This window comes from Mytilus edulis, chromosome 10 (genome assembly GCF_963676685.1).
Source record: "Mytilus edulis chromosome 10, xbMytEdul2.2, whole genome shotgun sequence".
Classification (NCBI taxonomy): domain Eukaryota; kingdom Metazoa; phylum Mollusca; class Bivalvia; order Mytilida; family Mytilidae; genus Mytilus; species Mytilus edulis.
Window position 1 is genome coordinate 43,142,293 of NC_092353.1, and position 21,820 is coordinate 43,164,112.

Genomic DNA, 21,820 nt, shown 5'->3' on the forward strand with positions numbered 1-21,820 from the left:
AGGTTTTTATTCAAAATCTATTTTTTTTTTTAAAGAAAAAAAGGAAACAACTCCATGGCCAACAGAAAAAGACAAATAGAACAGCAATCAAAAAAACATATGTTTTGATAATCCCTTATTTGTGTTGGTATTTCACTTGACCACCATCATATTATGGAGGTGTAACTTGTTTATTTTCTTATTTGACAGAGAAAATTGAAACATGGTACAGACAAGTCAGATAATAGATCCTTACTAGATAATCTTCAATAATCATTAAAGTAAAGAATTATAAGAGAGGTTAAAGGTCAGGTTGCAGATTTTGTCAAAGGACAAGGTTCACTAATGGCACAATATCAACTTTATCATAAAACACCAAAAAGGTCTCAATTTGGTTCGTAAATGGGTCTATTTCAAAAGTATAAATGCTAAATGTATCAGTTCTTTTCAAAAGATTACATGATATTCGCCAAAGTAAGCCCATTTTGGACATTTTGTCAAAATATGATGATTTTGTGCATTTTTCAGACCTAAAAGCTTTTAAAACCAGTGGCGGATCCAGAACTTTTCCTAAGGGGGGGGCCCGCTGACTGACCTAAGGGGGGGCCCGCTCCAGTCATGCTTCAATGATTCCCTATATAATCAACCAAATTTTTCCCACGAAAGGGGGGCCCGGGCCCCCCAGGGCCCCCCCCCCCTGGATCTGCCTATGGAAACACCTTGGCCACCACCTACGATCCAGAATGTGTTGTAACCAAAAGATTCCAATTTTGATATAGATTTCATCAATATAAAAACTTTTTGGATCATAGATGGAGGCCAAGGTTAATTATGCCAAAAACAATTAAAATTATGGACAAAAAGTACCAAAATTGACCTTTTGATACAAATTATGCTCATTTAAGGGGTCATTACTCCATAAATAGTAAAGGAAAGTGCCAGAAAAAATATGTTTGTCTTAGTAGTTTTATCACAAGTATTTCTATGTGACTTTTGTTATTTTTTGCCCCAATTTAAAAAACATAAAAAAATTAGGGCCAATTTTAACCCTTCGTGAACCTTCTCCTTTTGTGGTCAGTAATCGTTGAATGTTTAACTTGATCTGAAATCTGAAGAATAATGCATTTATCTCTTTTCTATTGATCTGTATTATTTTCTGAAATTTTAACTAAATCAAATATTACAGAAAAAGTGAACGTTTGTATAGAAAGCATATAAAATCATAAAAAATCACAAAAATCATTTACTGCCAACATGGCGACAAAGGGATATAACTCTCTCTAAAATGTGCAGAAAACTTAAAATGAGTAATATGTTCCTCCATTAAAAAATGTAAACTCCTATATCATTAGTTGTATGTGTAATGCTACTGATAAGAAGCAATACTTTGGTAAAAAGTATTTATTCTATCATAGGTTGTGAAGAAGGAATGGAGACCAAATATATGGTCATCTGTGAAATTGCTTCATGAAAAGTTGTTTACCTTTAATGAAATGATTATAATGATTACACTTCAGAATATAGGGTAGCTGATTTAGTGGGAAATCATCTTAAACACCAGCATTTTAAACATTGCTTAAAAAAAATATTTGGGAACCATTTTTTTTTTTAATTATTTATTTCCAGTAGCATTGAAATTTTAATATTTGTAAACAGGGTTATGTGGGAGTGTTTTTATAAATTTAAATGTCAGTATGTAAAGTTCAACTTTAATCGGAAAGTAAAGTGTGAATTAAATTTTTCCCACACTTCAGTTAATTATATATGCATATCATTTAGTTACAACTTAAATGATATTAGGTTTATTTCTGTTTTTTTTAATTGTGAATTTATCAAAATGAAACACGTTTTTACCTTTAAAAAAACATCAAAGAATTTATAAACATTCTGCAAGAGGCTTTTTATTTTGATTCATCATTACAATTTGCTTGGAACAGGGTTTTATTTGAACTTGGAATAATTTTTAATTATGGAATTTGCATAATCTCTTGTGCTTGAAATTTTTAATGAATTCCATGTTTATTTGGTATTAAAATGTTTTGAGCGGTTCATAACACTTTCTATACAATGTATTTTGTATAGATAGTGTTGTGCGCGGCACAGTACATATTCTATTGAAAATGTTTTATCTTATTTGTAATAGAAATTGCTGTGCGCAGCACAGAACATTAAAGCACAGAATAAACATGGAATTTATTAAAAATTTCAAGAATAAGAAATTATGCAAATTCCATAATTAAAAAAAATTCCAAGTTCAAATAATAGCCTGTTTTGGATGAAATTCATTGAACACAGAATTAGCTTCTCAAGCTGTGGAAATATTGTTGGCTAATTGTATAGCTAACAATAGCAAACACGTGTACCTTTTTACTTTGATCAAGGTTAGCTGATCTTTTGAATGTTTTTAAGTCTTTTACTTCAGGTGAAATCAAATGTTTTGAAACTGGGGGCCTAATGATTGGAAAATCATTCCTCTAGAGTCTCCATGTACCAAGTCAGGACTAGGTCATTTTATCACCAAATTGAAAAGATTTTTTCTATAAGCTGACACAAATCCAGGAAATTAAATATTCACGAAATTAAAAGATTTGATCAATAAAATTGGTACCTAAAAAAATATATGAATCCACAGCATGTGATTATATCATTAGGATATTTGAATTCTTTACATCTTAGTTGGTAAATGTCCACAATGTATGTCATTTGACCTTGATTTCATTTTCAGACATCAGTGTTATAGCCATTATATTTCTGTCTTATATATATGTCACAATGATATTGACCTAATTTTCATGGGCCAGTGGTCACACAGTAACTATACATTATACCACAAGGTTATATCATGGAAGTATTATATTGACAGGAACTCCAACGAAAAATTAGCACATTCCCATCCCACTGATTTCTTTAAGAAAATAAAAGGTTCCGACTCAGTTTGTCAAGTACGTGATAACTCCTTTGTGGGGTATCTGTGATGCCGCCTTCGCCTGTTCTTTTAACTGAAGCTGGTCTTATCACGTGATTTGATATCGATTGTCTTATCTACCTACCAATGTAAATAAACACGGAAACTCCCGTGGTTATTTGTGAATCGCAACATGAATAACAACACCTGTTTCCGTTCAATAAATGAAGAACAACGCTGAAAAGATCGAAAAAATTGGTCCATATTTAACAGAATTACATAAGAAGATTAACTGCATTCCGAAAGAGGGCAAGCTTATTTTAAGTTTTGTTGAGTATGTTTTAATCATTGGAACTTTGAAATCGGAAAATATCGGATTATGAAAATTACATTATTCTGAAGTAGAGTGTTTTCAGAAAATAATGTGATGCGCTTGTAGTGTGCCAGATGGTGCCAGATAACTCAAATTTTAAGTTAAAGATTGTAAACTTTTATCGAGTGTTACTCAAATATTTATGGTTTTCTCTATCGTAAAATGTTATTAACTTATTTATCAAATATGTTTTAAAGACTAAAAGAGGTTAATAATTACACGCATGTGATGACCTCTACAAAGCAATATCAGGTTACGAGACATGTAGATGAATTGTTACACCTTTCATGATAATTCCAAAGTTGTAAACAACCTTAAACATTCAACCTAGTCCGAGATTACTCGATCTGACGACGATCACCATGATGGGCCCTATAAGCAGTTTAATTTTTTTTTTTTTTATCATGGAAACCAATTTAGAGTTTAAAAGCTTAACAGTTCTGAACCATCTTACACCGTATGCTAAGCAATTTATGTTTCTGTTTCTTGTTAAATTGCATGAAATATTTGCCATTGGACTTTCAGTTAATAATAAATCAAAATATATGATATTTTTTTCGGATCAAAGCTCTTTAACCCCATCCCCCCCCCTCCCACGGGCCAACTTTTGGATTAAATTTTTGTTGGAAATTCTTTCATTAAACACTTCATTAAAATATTTGTCAAAGTTAGCAGTAAAACCTGATAATAATTACTGATAAAAACTTTTCCGTTTACTTTACATGAGTATTTTATGATTTTCAAGCCTAACATGTATATAACAGTTACGTGTGTCTAGCTAACGGATTTCTCATGAATAAAAATCTTACTATTTTAAAATTGATTGCAACTTAAAATGAAATGTTTATGGCTTGTGGGTATTTTTTCTCTTCAGTTTTTTTGTTTTTGTTTTTTTATTTGGTGAAAATAGATTTCGTTTCTTTCCTTTTTATTTGTTTTTAAGCAGCAAAACCCGTAAAAACTGACATATTTGTCATTCACATGGTCGGTAAATTCATTTCCTTGACAATTAAGTACACATCCGGTTATTTCGGTATGTTCCGTAATTACGATCATTCACGAGGTTCCAAAAATTTGATTGGAACCCATGCATCCATAAGACATGTCGAGTTAATTAACAGATACTTAACGATTTTGCGGCATCGCACTATAAACGTTTGAAGTCCGCTTGTTGGAGTTCCTGTCAATATAATACTTCCATGGTTATATCAAGTATATGTTGTGTCTGACATGTCATATTGACTTGTAGTGACTTACAGCTTTACATATTGAATAGACACATGTCTTTATTGCTGAAGACATGGATATGTTGACCTTTTGATGTATCTAAGTTTGTCATGTCATTTGATTGCTGTCTCCATGATCTATTCTTCATGTCTTCTTTCATTTAAATTGCATTATAAATAAAATATAATATAAGGCATTTATTGAGACAACAAATGATAGAGGTAAATTTAGATGAATGAGGGGATTTCGTTTAACAAGGATCAAATCAAGATTTTATAATGCTGAACTGTAACTTTACTATGAGCAACTATAAAAACTACTGCATCATAAATTATTTGATTTTAGACCAAAATGCAATTTTATATTCATAATATTTGCAATATTGAGAAAAATCCTGTTTAATTCATATGAAAAAATTACAACAAAATGCATGTTTAAATTATTGTGATTATAACCCTGTTGCATTTTTTGCCAAAAATAAAAACATCACAATAATTTCTGAATTTACAGTAGTACTGAACTGTAACATTGCTATGAGAAACTTTTAAAAACTTTTTTTTGAGATGTTCCTATTTAGCAAAATATGCAAATCCATCTTTTAAAATTTTAATGTTGCTTATCTTTTATAAGTCAGAATGAATCAGTGAAAACTGTTAGTTATTCTGTATGCACTAAGTCATAATGCCAAAATATCATTTATCAGTGGTTTTGATATAACTATGACAGGAAGTTTGATAAACCTATAAATTACCTATACATCAATTTTGATAAGTCCATTAATTTTGATTATTGGTTAAGCTATGAATAAGTTGATTAAGGTAGATACAAGGTGACCTTGATAAGGTCCTTGGGGTCACTTAGTTATAAAAATTAAGATATCCTGTTTACAAAAGGGAGGGACATTGTTAGATAGGAGTTTTAAGTACTAAAGCCATGTGTTTGGCTTCTGTTTGATTGAGTTATGTACAATGTTTTCACCTGAAGGTTGAAAAGATGAACTCTTTGACCTGTTTAATTATATCAGAGAATATATCAGAGAATATTCGATTGCATAACTTTACCTTAAAATTAATGGTCAGCACAGTCAACTGAATGTGACCCATAATGAATTGATAGAAAAAAAATCTGATATTTTTTTAATCTTCATTAGCCCATCTGAGGCAACAGTGAACATTATTGCCCCCCCCCCCCCCCCCCCATTCTGAAACTTCCAAAGTAATCATTTGAAAACACTGATGAGCTGTAAGGTTCAGAGTAATAATAAAGAATTTGATCATTAGCTTAGTAATGTTGAATGGCAAAGCTTGTTGGCTTCTTTCTGAAAAATGTGGCTTTTTCAATACACTTTCTTTTATGCTGGAAATTCAAGTTTCACATGTTTTATATTGAAATCCAATGGAAGCTCAAAACTTCATTGATAATTAGCAGCCTTCATGGTTTTGTTATAATTGGAACATGCTTTATTGTACTTGCCACACATATATCTAAGATTTGATTACTTGTAATTAATCAGTTCCTGTCAAACAACTGATTGATGGAGGGAAAAAAGAATTAGTGAGAAATTCTACATGCTGACCAGAATCTTAATCATTTGGAAAACTAACATTGGAATTGACAGAGAAGATTAGGAGGAATTATTAGGATTGACAATTTGGACTTCTGGGAAAACCCACATGGGTAAAGGAGGGAGCAAAAGATTAATTTGAACAAAACTAATAGGGAGGAGCTGAACATGTCATTAAGTGCAGCTTTTGTTTTCAAAAACAAGAGATTAAAGAACTGATTTATCCTACAAAAACAAGGATATTGATAAAAATATGTAAACAAAAATATCATATTCTTCATATCTTTGGCTTTAAATATTGACTTTTAAAACGGATCATTTAAAAATCCCCAAACACCTGCAATCTACAGTTTATTCAACACTTCTGATTATAAGCTAACTGGTATTAAGTGATTAAAATGTAACATATATTTAGATTATTTGAAGGCTGAAGATGTTATGTTGAAGGAAGAAAAAAATTGTACTTAAATTTATGGGAGTATAAAATTTAATTGATATTTATTTTCATATACATTTTGTAATTTTTTTTGTAAGTGTTTGGGTTTATTGATTTAAATTTATGCAAGTGTTTTTAATAATATGACCTTTGTGGTTTATACAAATAGTAGCTGTTTTTGTATTGTATTTCCAAGGTTTACATGACTATCCCACTGAGAGTGACCACAAAAATACAAATATTTTTAACAAATGGAGCCATTTAACTAAATTTTGAGCTATGGCACTATAGACTGAATTAATTACACTCCCTTGTACAGTTCTTTAGTGACTTTAGTTCATATGATATCCAGTCCACAGATCACGCCTACATTGTACTGTTTTTGGAGCAGATAGTTTTGTCACTATAGAACACAAAATAGTTATTTAAATGGTTTGATCGTTTTTATGAATGGATCTACATTGATTTTTGAATAGACAGGAAGTGATAAGGGCTGGACAGACCAATGGGTCAATGTTAATCTAAGAAATGTGAGAAACCAATTATCATTAGAGACCTGGTGTGATTAGAGTCATTAGACTGTGTGCTAGGACATAGTGTCCATGTGTAAATGTATGTACTTTACAGATCATTAGAGACTGGTCTGATTAGACTGTGTGTGCTGAGGACATAGTGTCCATGTGTATGTACTTTACAGATTATCCTTATCAAGACTGTGTCCACATGGAATAATAATTAACAGGGGATATCATATTTATAGAAAATCTGTGTTTTGAATGAATTGATTGTGTCTTAGGCTTTTAGAATCATTATAGAAGACTGAAGTTGATGTAATTATCGTCAAAACCTTTAGGGTATGTGACATACTGTTCAAAAGACAAACAACTTAGTAATTAAAAAGGAGGATTTAGATATTGATAAAAATACTAGACATTTTGTATAGGAGGTTTCTATTGTAGACATAGGACAGGACAATTAGATATATTGCTTAAAGGCAAATTTTATTTAACCATAATTTGCAGTGTATAAATCACTTATATTTAAATTTGATTTACTTATCAGTGATATATAACTAAATAATTAACATGAAAATTAAATGCTATCGACAGCAACGGTGATATCATGTTGAAGCCATAAGACAGGTTCATGATATTTGGATTTATTCATTCTCAGAGTTGTGTAATTCAGATCTGTTATTGTGGGAATTATTGATAGTTTCTGCATTCTAGGAATCAACCATTCGGATATTACACTGCAATTAGGTTTTTTTCTTGGTAAAGAATTGTAAATGGAATTGACTACTTGCTTAGTGTAATGCTTTTGATCAGGAAGCTAGACAAATTACACAAGTCATTTACAGTTTCTTGTGCATGCAAACTATCAATAAATGTAATGTTTTAGAGAAAGATTAATCAGAGTTTGAATGAGCGAGTAAAAAGTGACAATTTTATGACTCAACTTGGGTCTGGAGAAATTCCGTAATATTAACATTCTACACAGAAATTTCATTGAGAAATCTAATTCCCATTGTGTCTCATCGGAAAGACAGCAAATTAAATGTTGCAGTTTGGGAATTCTAAATATTAAAAGTGGAATTGTGAAACTTGACTGCAGCTATCGTTGGTATTTTAAATTAGGAATATTATTGGAATTTGGAATCGATCATTTTGGAGGAAACAAAGTATCAGTTTTATACATTATTTATTTGATTATTGGAGTTTGTCTTTTATCTTTCATCATCTATTATGAATTTTCACGTGCAGAATGTATAATTCTTCAATCTTTTAAACAATTGTTCACCTTTGGTATCCTAGGCAACAAAATTATTCATTAATTGATTATTTTCATTGTGGAAAAGGCATCCTTGTCAATAAATGGCATAACATTACAAATTCTGTAATAGTTTGTTTGGATTTAAAATTATAAGGTGTATGCACACAAGTCATTGATTCTATGACAAAGGGAAAATCCACCGATCTGAATAACCTGAATGAAATGTAAATAAACTGAGGAACCTTTCTATAGTAAATGTTTATAGTAGAGTGCTGATTTAGTCACTATATGATAACTTCAAGTTGTGCAAGATTATAAACACTTATTATCTACTCATCAACAACATTATACAGCACAATGAGACACTGTTAGATAATGTTAAGTCAACTACGATTTTTTGGATTGTATCCCATAGCTTTTTATAGAACGTTACTATAATTAGAGAGAAAATTTGAAAAACAACATGTAAATGAATTTTATATATAATCAGTGACACCCTGGTGTTGAGTGGTTGGAGAAGGATGGTTGATGTTATCTGCGATTATGTCCTTAAATCACTTGTATTTACCTTGATAATACAGGTATGTAAGACCGTTATGGATAATGTAAATATTGACTTGATGAAAACTTTGCTTGTTGTATGTTCAAAATAACTTCAGATTTTAAGTCATTTCTGTACAAATATGATTAATAATATCTAATCTCTTCTTGTCTATTCAGGAATAAATTTCTTTCCAGAAAATGAAATTAATATCTGTTTAATGAATTCACACTTGGTAATAATTTACCATGTTTTTGCAGGCGACAGTAAATAGCTACCACTTTAGTTTTTGCTGTTAAACAGGTGTCTGTTTGAAATTAAGATGAATTTTCACTGCACAAATTTAACTGGCTTTCTGCAGGCATTTTATGAAATTGTCCCCCCTTACCTGCTAATTGATAAATTACTGTTATTTGTATTATCTCCCTTTGATAGGCATACCCTAGCTGAAAAGGGTCAAACTAATTACAAATTTATAACCAAGCAATTTGTGAAAAAAAATACTAACTGAATGCTACAATCTGTTTTGTACATATGTTTGTTATTGTTATCAGTGGTAAAAAATGTACATGTATGGACCCAAATGTTGAGAATATAATGGAGCTGTTATACTTTCCAATCGGGAAGTGTTTTCCTAAAATACACAGCAAGTTATCAGTTTTTATTTGAGTAAATGAAAATAGCCTATTTGAACCACTGTCTAACAACAAACTTCCCACAATTGCAAAAACAATAAAAAAAAAATCGAAGTTTGACCGAAAAAATGACTGAATATCGCTATTTTGGGAATACTTACCAATTCATGGAAAATTTTTCCTCTCCATTATCATGATTATACTTATTACAAAGGCAGTATTGAGTGATAGATACATACATCGGTTAGTATCTACTGGATATCTATTTAGGAATTCTCTTGACAAGTGAAAGTATTACCACTAATGAAATGATAATTGTAAATTAGAAATTGACCCTATGATCAATGCACTGTGGCTCAGTTGATCAGCTGGTGGCGATAATTAGAAGTCTGACTAATTTGTCAGTTTCTATTGTTTCTGACATAAGAATGTCCATTTCTTTTGTACTACTGACTGATAAAGCATGTAAAATGTCAGGAATTGTGTACAAGGAAGAGAAATATGTGAAAAGTGCAAAAAGGTTATTTATCATGTTAATAACAACATATTAAAGATGATTCTAGGCTAATTTGCAAAATCTTTGATATTTATAAACCTTAAATTTCCCTGGAGTACCAATTACTTAACTAGTAAATGCATTTTCTGAGACAGCGGTTGGATTTTTTTTTAGGACGAAAGGGCCAAGTGGTCTAAGTAGTTACTACTGTAATCACTAGTCAGTCAACACTGATGTTGTGAGTACCAACCCCGCTCGTGCGGGTGCACTCAACTCCAATATCAATTGGCAAGGATTGTCAGTTTTCTTATCTTATCAGGCACTTCTGCTTCCTCCAACAATAAAAATTGGCACCACAAAATAGCCCAACAGCAGTGCTTAAAAGTGGCATATAAAACACAGAAAATCAAATCAAATATTAGGACCCATACAGCATGTACAGTATGGCATTTATAAGTATATTTACTGGCATATTTGTTATATTTGCTAATGTATCAATCAACCAGTATACATCAGTGGTAATCATGTCCTTTAACAGGAGGAATTTTGCTTACTTTAAACCTTAACATTTGTTTAGATGATCAAAATGATAGTATTTTATTCGTATTTTATTCAAATAAAAATAAGATTTAAAAAAAAAAGATAAATTTGATCTCTTTTTGGTTTATTATTTCAAGAAATGAAACTGAAACTGCTTGTTATTTCTTGAAATACCCATGACAAAGTTTGAATGTTTCTCACAACTAAGTCACATGATTTCTGTTTATTTAAGTCGGCAGGATATCTCATGAAACAGCTTGAAAGAGTCTTCTTCCTTATTAAAATGCATATTATAGTACGAAAAACAGTCAGGGTCACAATTCGTAACATGTTTGACAGTTTAACTGTGTCTGCCTTCTTTTAGAAATTGTGTATGCCTTTTTCATGCTAATAAGATATTTATTTTTGTAGTACTTGTTTACATTTGATTTAATCATAGACATGAGGCTGTGTTGAGACGATTTACCATTGCATTTTTTAGCCTGGGGTGAATGCATTTAATGCAAGGAATGCATTTCAATGTTAAATTGATGAAATTTATTTAATGGCAGATTAACTTTCATATTTGATAAACATATATGAATCAAGGGAAATGAGTTTGTGTCATGAAGACAGCAACACAACAACAAGAACAACTAAAAGTCATCTAGAGGTCTGTCTTCAACGAAAGACGGCTGTCTATACAATATCTAGCTAGAGGTTGACATTATTATAAGTCTGTCTTGAACAATAGACTGCTGTCTATACAATATCTAGCTAGAGGTTGACATTATTATAAGTCTGTCTTGAACAATAGACTGCTGTCTATACAATATGTCAAGCTCTATATCTGGCTTGAAATAATTATGTTGCATATTGTCCTATTAAGAATGACAATGATTTATAGATAATCAGGCAGTACTGTGGAATTTTTCCACTTTGCATTTGTCAGGTATTGTCTATAAATAAAAGGAGAAGTTGGCCTTTCTGTGGGGTATCACATTTTTGTTTAGGGGCCAGCTCCTCAGGGTGTGGGATTTTCTCGGTGTGTTGAAAACGCATTGTTAGCCTTCAGCTGTTTTCTGCTCTCTGATCTGGTTGTTGTCTCTTTGACACATTCCACATTTCCATTCTCAATTTTATCAATGAGATATTATTTTCTCTGTGGTATATAGTTTCAACTTATCAATGCTGTTTTTCACTGGAACATTGTTGCATTGTCAAAGAATCAAAATATTATGTCAGTGAATCAGACTTTGACAAACCTGTATTTGAATGAAATATTTCAATTATACTTTTAAATGAGAGCATGCAGCGAACAAATTTGACTGAAAAAAAAATAGATAAATTATCGTCAAAACTAATTTATGTACATATCAGAAATGCAGGTACATGTATATATGTACACTCATCTGGTATTGTTGCACTAATCTAAATATTAGGTGCATCACTAATCAATAAAGTGTTTCATGCAATTGATCTTAGATATTTAGAAGCTGTGAATTGGTTAGAAATACTTGCATAGTAGCTAATAAAGGAATGTTGTATCCAGATGTTATTACATGATTTATTTACTATTAGCTTTTTATTGCACTTCCTATATCTGATAATTCTATATTGCATTCTAATTGGTGAAGTGTAGTCACTTACATCTGTAATTCTATATACAACTTAACACTAGGTCTTATATATGCTAAAAAAAGAAGATACACTTTGAAGGAAAAGGAATTGCATTGGAGTCTGTTTGAAGTTTATTCACAGAGCAATCTAGTATTCAGCTAGACCAATTTTAACAGTGGTTGAAAGTAGTGCTATATATAAATAATCCAGGGGTGGATCCAGAAATTTTGGAAAGGGGGGTTCCCAACCCAGGATAAAGGGGTTACCAACTACCAATTCAAATGCATTGATCTTCAAAAAAAAAGGGGAGGCTCCAACCCTGGAACCCTCCTCAAAACTGTCACTAATCCATAGGTGCCAGTCAGTCTTATTATCCATACTTCTTTCAATTGGTAAAGAAGGTTAAAAACAAAGTAGCCACTGCTTTAAGAACATAGAAATATGGGATTCATCAAGTTAGTGCCACACTGGTTGTAAATTGTAGTCATGTTTGTGGGGCTGACGGACCTAAGGGTGGGACCAAAGGGAGGGACATTGTTAGATAGGAGTTTTAAGTACTAAAGCCATGTGTTTGGCTTCTGTTTGATTGAGTTATGTACAATGTTTTCACCTGAAGGTTGAAAAGATGAACTCTTTGACCTGTTTAATTATATCAGAGAATATATCAGAGAATATTCGATTGCATAACTTTACCTTAAAATTAATGGTCAGCACAGTCAACTGAATGTGACCCATAATGAATTGATAGAAAAAAAATCTGATATTTTTTTAATCTTCATTAGCCCATCTGAGGCAACAGTGAACATTATTGCCCCCCCCCCCCCCATTCTGAAACTTCCAAAGTAATCATTTGAAAACACTGATGAGCTGTAAGGTTCAGAGTAATAATAAAGAATTTGATCATTAGCTTAGTAATGTTGAATGGCAAAGCTTGTTGGCTTCTTTCTGAAAAATGTGGCTTTTTCAATACACTTTCTTTTATGCTGGAAATTCAAGTTTCACATGTTTTATATTGAAATCCAATGGAAGCTCAAAACTTCATTGATAATTAGCAGCCTTCATGGTTTTGTTATAATTGGAACATGCTTTATTGTACTTGCCACACATATATCTAAGATTTGATTACTTGTAATTAATCAGTTCCTGTCAAACAACTGATTGATGGAGGGAAAAAAGAATTAGTGAGAAATTCTACATGCTGACCAGAATCTTAATCATTTGGAAAACTAACATTGGAATTGACAGAGAAGATTAGGAGGAATTATTAGGATTGACAATTTGGACTTCTGGGAAAACCCACATGGGTAAAGGAGGGAGCAAAAGATTAATTTGAACAAAACTAATAGGGAGGAGCTGAACATGTCATTAAGTGCAGCTTTTGTTTTCAAAAACAAGAGATTAAAGAACTGATTTATCCTACAAAAACAAGGATATTGATAAAAATATGTAAACAAAAATATCATATTCTTCATATCTTTGGCTTTAAATATTGACTTTTAAAACGGATCATTTAAAAATCCCCAAACACCTGCAATCTACAGTTTATTCAACACTTCTGATTATAAGCTAACTGGTATTAAGTGATTAAAATGTAACATATATTTAGATTATTTGAAGGCTGAAGATGTTATGTTGAAGGAAGAAAAAAATTGTACTTAAATTTATGGGAGTATAAAATTTAATTGATATTTATTTTCATATACATTTTGTAATTTTTTTTGTAAGTGTTTGGGTTTATTGATTTAAATTTATGCAAGTGTTTTTAATAATATGACCTTTGTGGTTTATACAAATAGTAGCTGTTTTTGTATTGTATTTCCAAGGTTTACATGACTATCCCACTGAGAGTGACCACAAAAATACAAATATTTTTAACAAATGGAGCCATTTAACTAAATTTTGAGCTATGGCACTATAGACTGAATTAATTACACTCCCTTGTACAGTTCTTTAGTGACTTTAGTTCATATGATATCCAGTCCACAGATCACGCCTACATTGTACTGTTTTTGGAGCAGATAGTTTTGTCACTATAGAACACAAAATAGTTATTTAAATGGTTTGATCGTTTTTATGAATGGATCTACATTGATTTTTGAATAGACAGGAAGTGATAAGGGCTGGACAGACCAATGGGTCAATGTTAATCTAAGAAATGTGAGAAACCAATTATCATTAGAGACCTGGTGTGATTAGAGTCATTAGACTGTGTGCTAGGACATAGTGTCCATGTGTAAATGTATGTACTTTACAGATCATTAGAGACTGGTCTGATTAGACTGTGTGTGCTGAGGACATAGTGTCCATGTGTATGTACTTTACAGATTATCCTTATCAAGACTGTGTCCACATGGAATAATAATTAACAGGGGATATCATATTTATAGAAAATCTGTGTTTTGAATGAATTGATTGTGTCTTAGGCTTTTAGAATCATTATAGAAGACTGAAGTTGATGTAATTATCGTCAAAACCTTTAGGGTATGTGACATACTGTTCAAAAGACAAACAACTTAGTAATTAAAAAGGAGGATTTAGATATTGATAAAAATACTAGACATTTTGTATAGGAGGTTTCTATTGTAGACATAGGACAGGACAATTAGATATATTGCTTAAAGGCAAATTTTATTTAACCATAATTTGCAGTGTATAAATCACTTATATTTAAATTTGATTTACTTATCAGTGATATATAACTAAATAATTAACATGAAAATTAAATGCTATCGACAGCAACGGTGATATCATGTTGAAGCCATAAGACAGGTTCATGATATTTGGATTTATTCATTCTCAGAGTTGTGTAATTCAGATCTGTTATTGTGGGAATTATTGATAGTTTCTGCATTCTAGGAATCAACCATTCGGATATTACACTGCAATTAGGTTTTTTTCTTGGTAAAGAATTGTAAATGGAATTGACTACTTGCTTAGTGTAATGCTTTTGATCAGGAAGCTAGACAAATTACACAAGTCATTTACAGTTTCTTGTGCATGCAAACTATCAATAAATGTAATGTTTTAGAGAAAGATTAATCAGAGTTTGAATGAGCGAGTAAAAAGTGACAATTTTATGACTCAACTTGGGTCTGGAGAAATTCCGTAATATTAACATTCTACACAGAAATTTCATTGAGAAATCTAATTCCCATTGTGTCTCATCGGAAAGACAGCAAATTAAATGTTGCAGTTTGGGAATTCTAAATATTAAAAGTGGAATTGTGAAACTTGACTGCAGCTATCGTTGGTATTTTAAATTAGGAATATTATTGGAATTTGGAATCGATCATTTTGGAGGAAACAAAGTATCAGTTTTATACATTATTTATTTGATTATTGGAGTTTGTCTTTTATCTTTCATCATCTATTATGAATTTTCACGTGCAGAATGTATAATTCTTCAATCTTTTAAACAATTGTTCACCTTTGGTATCCTAGGCAACAAAATTATTCATTAATTGATTATTTTCATTGTGGAAAAGGCATCCTTGTCAATAAATGGCATAACATTACAAATTCTGTAATAGTTTGTTTGGATTTAAAATTATAAGGTGTATGCACACAAGTCATTGATTCTATGACAAAGGGAAAATCCACCGATCTGAATAACCTGAATGAAATGTAAATAAACTGAGGAACCTTTCTATAGTAAATGTTTATAGTAGAGTGCTGATTTAGTCACTATATGATAACTTCAAGTTGTGCAAGATTATAAACACTTATTATCTACTCATCAACAACATTATACAGCACAATGAGACACTGTTAGATAATGTTAAGTCAACTACGATTTTTTGGATTGTATCCCATAGCTTTTTATAGAACGTTACTATAATTAGAGAGAAAATTTGAAAAACAACATGTAAATGAATTTTATATATAATCAGTGACACCCTGGTGTTGAGTGGTTGGAGAAGGATGGTTGATGTTATCTGCGATTATGTCCTTAAATCACTTGTATTTACCTTGATAATACAGGTATGTAAGACCGTTATGGATAATGTAAATATTGACTTGATGAAAACTTTGCTTGTTGTATGTTCAAAATAACTTCAGATTTTAAGTCATTTCTGTACAAATATGATTAATAATATCTAATCTCTTCTTGTCTATTCAGGAATAAATTTCTTTCCAGAAAATGAAATTAATATCTGTTTAATGAATTCACACTTGGTAATAATTTACCATGTTTTTGCAGGCGACAGTAAATAGCTACCACTTTAGTTTTTGCTGTTAAACAGGTGTCTGTTTGAAATTAAGATGAATTTTCACTGCACAAATTTAACTGGCTTTCTGCAGGCATTTTATGAAATTGTCCCCCCTTACCTGCTAATTGATAAATTACTGTTATTTGTATTATCTCCCTTTGATAGGCATACCCTAGCTGAAAAGGGTCAAACTAATTACAAATTTATAACCAAGCAATTTGTGAAAAAAAATACTAACTGAATGCTACAATCTGTTTTGTACATATGTTTGTTATTGTTATCAGTGGTAAAAAATGTACATGTATGGACCCAAATGTTGAGAATATAATGGAGCTGTTATACTTTCCAATCGGGAAGTGTTTTCCTAAAATACACAGCAAGTTATCAGTTTTTATTTGAGTAAATGAAAATAGCCTATTTGAACCACTGTCTAACAACAAACTTCCCACAATTGCAAAAACAATAAAAAAAAAATCGAAGTTTGACCGAAAAAATGACTGAATATCGCTATTTTGGGAATACTTACCAATTCATGGAAAATTTTTCCTCTCCATTATCATGATTATACTTATTACAAAGGCAGTATTGAGTGATAGATACATACATCGGTTAGTATCTACTGGATATCTATTTAGGAATTCTCTTGACAAGTGAAAGTATTACCACTAATGAAATGATAATTGTAAATTAGAAATTGACCCTATGATCAATGCACTGTGGCTCAGTTGATCAGCTGGTGGCGATAATTAGAAGTCTGACTAATTTGTCAGTTTCTATTGTTTCTGACATAAGAATGTCCATTTCTTTTGTACTACTGACTGATAAAGCATGTAAAATGTCAGGAATTGTGTACAAGGAAGAGAAATATGTGAAAAGTGCAAAAAGGTTATTTATCATGTTAATAACAACATATTAAAGATGATTCTAGGCTAATTTGCAAAATCTTTGATATTTATAAACCTTAAATTTCCCTGGAGTACCAATTACTTAACTAGTAAATGCATTTTCTGAGACAGCGGTTGGATTTTTTTTTAGGACGAAAGGGCCAAGTGGTCTAAGTAGTTACTACTGTAATCACTAGTCAGTCAACACTGATGTTGTGAGTACCAACCCCGCTCGTGCGGGTGCACTCAACTCCAATATCAATTGGCAAGGATTGTCAGTTTTCTTATCTTATCAGGCACTTCTGCTTCCTCCAACAATAAAAATTGGCACCACAAAATAGCCCAACAGCAGTGCTTAAAAGTGGCATATAAAACACAGAAAATCAAATCAAATATTAGGACCCATACAGCATGTACAGTATGGCATTTATAAGTATATTTACTGGCATATTTGTTATATTTGCTAATGTATCAATCAACCAGTATACATCAGTGGTAATCATGTCCTTTAACAGGAGGAATTTTGCTTACTTTAAACCTTAACATTTGTTTAGATGATCAAAATGATAGTATTTTATTCGTATTTTATTCAAATAAAAATAAGATTTAAAAAAAAAAGATAAATTTGATCTCTTTTTGGTTTATTATTTCAAGAAATGAAACTGAAACTGCTTGTTATTTCTTGAAATACCCATGACAAAGTTTGAATGTTTCTCACAACTAAGTCACATGATTTCTGTTTATTTAAGTCGGCAGGATATCTCATGAAACAGCTTGAAAGAGTCTTCTTCCTTATTAAAATGCATATTATAGTACGAAAAACAGTCAGGGTCACAATTCGTAACATGTTTGACAGTTTAACTGTGTCTGCCTTCTTTTAGAAATTGTGTATGCCTTTTTCATGCTAATAAGATATTTATTTTTGTAGTACTTGTTTACATTTGATTTAATCATAGACATGAGGCTGTGTTGAGACGATTTACCATTGCATTTTTTAGCCTGGGGTGAATGCATTTAATGCAAGGAATGCATTTCAATGTTAAATTGATGAAATTTATTTAATGGCAGATTAACTTTCATATTTGATAAACATATATGAATCAAGGGAAATGAGTTTGTGTCATGAAGACAGCAACACAACAACAAGAACAACTAAAAGTCATCTAGAGGTCTGTCTTCAACGAAAGACGGCTGTCTATACAATATCTAGCTAGAGGTTGACATTATTATAAGTCTGTCTTGAACAATAGACTGCTGTCTATACAATATCTAGCTAGAGGTTGACATTATTATAAGTCTGTCTTGAACAATAGACTGCTGTCTATACAATATGTCAAGCTCTATATCTGGCTTGAAATAATTATGTTGCATATTGTCCTATTAAGAATGACAATGATTTATAGATAATCAGGCAGTACTGTGGAATTTTTCCACTTTGCATTTGTCAGGTATTGTCTATAAATAAAAGGAGAAGTTGGCCTTTCTGTGGGGTATCACATTTTTGTTTAGGGGCCAGCTCCTCAGGGTGTGGGATTTTCTCGGTGTGTTGAAAACGCATTGTTAGCCTTCAGCTGTTTTCTGCTCTCTGATCTGGTTGTTGTCTCTTTGACACATTCCACATTTCCATTCTCAATTTTATCAATGAGATATTATTTTCTCTGTGGTATATAGTTTCAACTTATCAATGCTGTTTTTCACTGGAACATTGTTGCATTGTCAAAGAATCAAAATATTATGTCAGTGAATCAGACTTTGACAAACCTGTATTTGAATGAAATATTTCAATTATACTTTTAAATGAGAGCATGCAGCGAACAAATTTGACTGAAAAAAAAATAGATAAATTATCGTCAAAACTAATTTATGTACATATCAGAAATGCAGGTACATGTATATATGTACACTCATCTGGTATTGTTGCACTAATCTAAATATTAGGTGCATCACTAATCAATAAAGTGTTTCATGCAATTGATCTTAGATATTTAGAAGCTGTGAATTGGTTAGAAATACTTGCATAGTAGCTAATAAAGGAATGTTGTATCCAGATGTTATTACATGATTTATTTACTATTAGCTTTTTATTGCACTTCCTATATCTGATAATTCTATATTGCATTCTAATTGGTGAAGTGTAGTCACTTACATCTGTAATTCTATATACAACTTAACACTAGGTCTTATATATGCTAAAAAAAGAAGATACACTTTGAAGGAAAAGGAATTGCATTGGAGTCTGTTTGAAGTTTATTCACAGAGCAATCTAGTATTCAGCTAGACCAATTTTAACAGTGGTTGAAAGTAGTGCTATATATAAATAATCCAGGGGTGGATCCAGAAATTTTGGAAAGGGGGGTTCCCAACCCAGGATAAAGGGGTTACCAACTACCAATTCAAATGCATTGATCTTCAAAAAAAAAGGGGAGGCTCCAACCCTGGAACCCTCCTCAAAACTGTCACTAATCCATAGGTGCCAGTCAGTCTTATTATCCATACTTCTTTCAATTGGTAAAGAAGGTTAAAAACAAAGTAGCCACTGCTTTAAGAACATAGAAATATGGGATTCATCAAGTTAGTGCCACACTGGTTGTAAATTGTAGTCATGTTTGTGGGGCTGACGGACCTAAGGGTGGGACCTCCAGCCACGCTTCAGTGACTCCCTATATAATCAACCAAATTTTTCCCACAAAAAGGGGGGGGGGGCAGGGCCCCCTGGATGGCCTATGGTTTGGAATTTTATTTGTTGATTGTGGATGTTAGAGCCATTGAAGTATCTCATCTGTGATTATAGAAAAGCGACCGAATTAAATAATTTAATGTTTGACTTTTGTGCAAGACTTTACAACAGTTTCCAGAAGTTTTGTTCAAGTTAAATTGACTCTTACTAGAACATTGAATAAATAAACAAAGATAATTTTCTCCTAAAAATATAAAATATTCCTTTTATCTGTGATTAAAAAATATCTGTTTGTCTTTTTATTGGCCAAATATTTGTGACTCAAGTCTGTGTACATTTTTGAAATGGGTGGAGACACACAATTAATCAATGTTAAAGATGAAAGTGTCGCCTAAGTAACAATTCTTTGACAATTGAATATGTTTAAAAGGTGACTTCAAAAGTAGTGTTGATTTTTGTTTGGTGTTATTTTAGAGGGGAAAGGTTTGTTAATTTTAATGGCATAGGAAGAAATGTTCTATTGCTACTAAGGGGGTATTTAACGACCTTGTCTACCCATGAGGGTCCTGCACCATTTCAGGGCAATGCATAAATTCTAAGAAAACATTTCATTGTTAGATTTGAAATGCATTCATCAAGGGCTTTTTACACATGTTCTATTCTTAATGCCAAGTAGTGACAAAAATTGATATTAAATCATTGAATTGTAGCAATAAATTTAACCATTATCAGGGTTTTATAGATAAGTGGGAAAATTAGACAGTGGAGAAATGAGCTGTAGCTATTATCCCCTATCAATAAAGATAAAGTAGAACTATTATAAATGAAGTCTCCCTAGTTAAGTGTAAAGTATGACAACAGTCCTTAAGATCAATCATCTCACCTGTCCCCTAGGTATGTCAATTATTCAATAAGGTATACCACCAGGTGAAACATTGACTTTGATGTCCTAATTAGGTAGTAGACTCTAATAGTGTTGTTCCCTGTAGTTATGGCTCTTTGGTATACATCAAAAAGATTGTATTGAAAATAAAGAATATAGACTATAGGTTAATGTCATATTTCAATGTTTTTTTATTTGCTTATCATTTTGATGTGAGAATTGGTGTATATGGATGCTCTTTGATACTATCTTTTTAATTTATTCATACCTTTTAGAGAAAATTTAAAGCTTGACATGTTGTATGGATTTATTGCTGTTTAACAGCACTGCAGTACTATATAGATATATATATTGTTGCAGTCAATTTTTATTGGTGGAGCCCAGAAAAGTGACATTCCTAGTGAATTAAGATCGGAGTCACACCGAGTTACACACATCTGCCATGTGCAGGGTTCGAAATCACAATCTCAGTGATACAGTAGATAAACTACTTAGACCACTTGGCCAACAAGGCCCTCCATGTGTTTGTACATATTAAGGCTGTTTATAAAAGAATATGTTGCCCTCTAGATTTCATTGGTTTACCTTTCTTGTTAGGTTACTATCTCGTTGACGTATACCCCATATATATTTTTTTTATAAAAATCATCAAGCTATATGTCTTATTAACATTGTTTCCTTTTTCCAGGTTTTATTTGATGCCTGTCAGAACAAACAGAGTTGCCAAGTTCTAGCCAGTACCTCAACTTTTCGCCAAGATCCATGTGCTTTCACCTCAAAGTATTTAAAGGTCAAATATAAGTGTAGTCCTAGTAAGTATACATAGGTGCAGCAATAGATCAGTGTATAAAGCTCCATATTTCATATTTAGAAAAGCTTGATAATACGTCATTTCTGGAATTGTGTATTTCCAGCACTTTCAAAATCGTCATTCTGTAGGGTAGTATAGAAATAATTTATGTTCTGTAAGTACGTAATCTTGATTTCCATACGACTGAGGAGGGGTGACCATCTTATTAGATATTCATTTCCCTAATATTTTGTGCATTGCTCAACACGTGCTGAAAGTGTCAATGCCTATATTTTGGTGATGTGGT

The 21,820-nt window shown here is 31.7% G+C and overlaps 1 protein-coding gene across 2 annotated transcripts in view; it reads left to right on the forward strand.

Moving 5' to 3' along the window:
- LOC139491223 (protein eva-1-like) overlaps positions 1-21,820 on the forward strand; it is a 65,089-nt gene that overhangs the window by 29,386 nt on the left and 13,883 nt on the right. The window contains exons 1-2 of one of the 2 annotated variants that reach the window (XM_071278700.1): positions 13,956-16,049; positions 21,412-21,535. In XM_071278700.1, the coding sequence (XP_071134801.1) occupies positions 15,990-16,049; positions 21,412-21,535 (184 nt within the window). In that variant the 5' untranslated portion in view covers positions 13,956-15,989. Of the gene's footprint in view, positions 1-13,955; positions 16,050-21,411; positions 21,536-21,820 lie in introns of those variants that run through there. The other variant, XM_071278699.1, reaches the window with a different exon arrangement.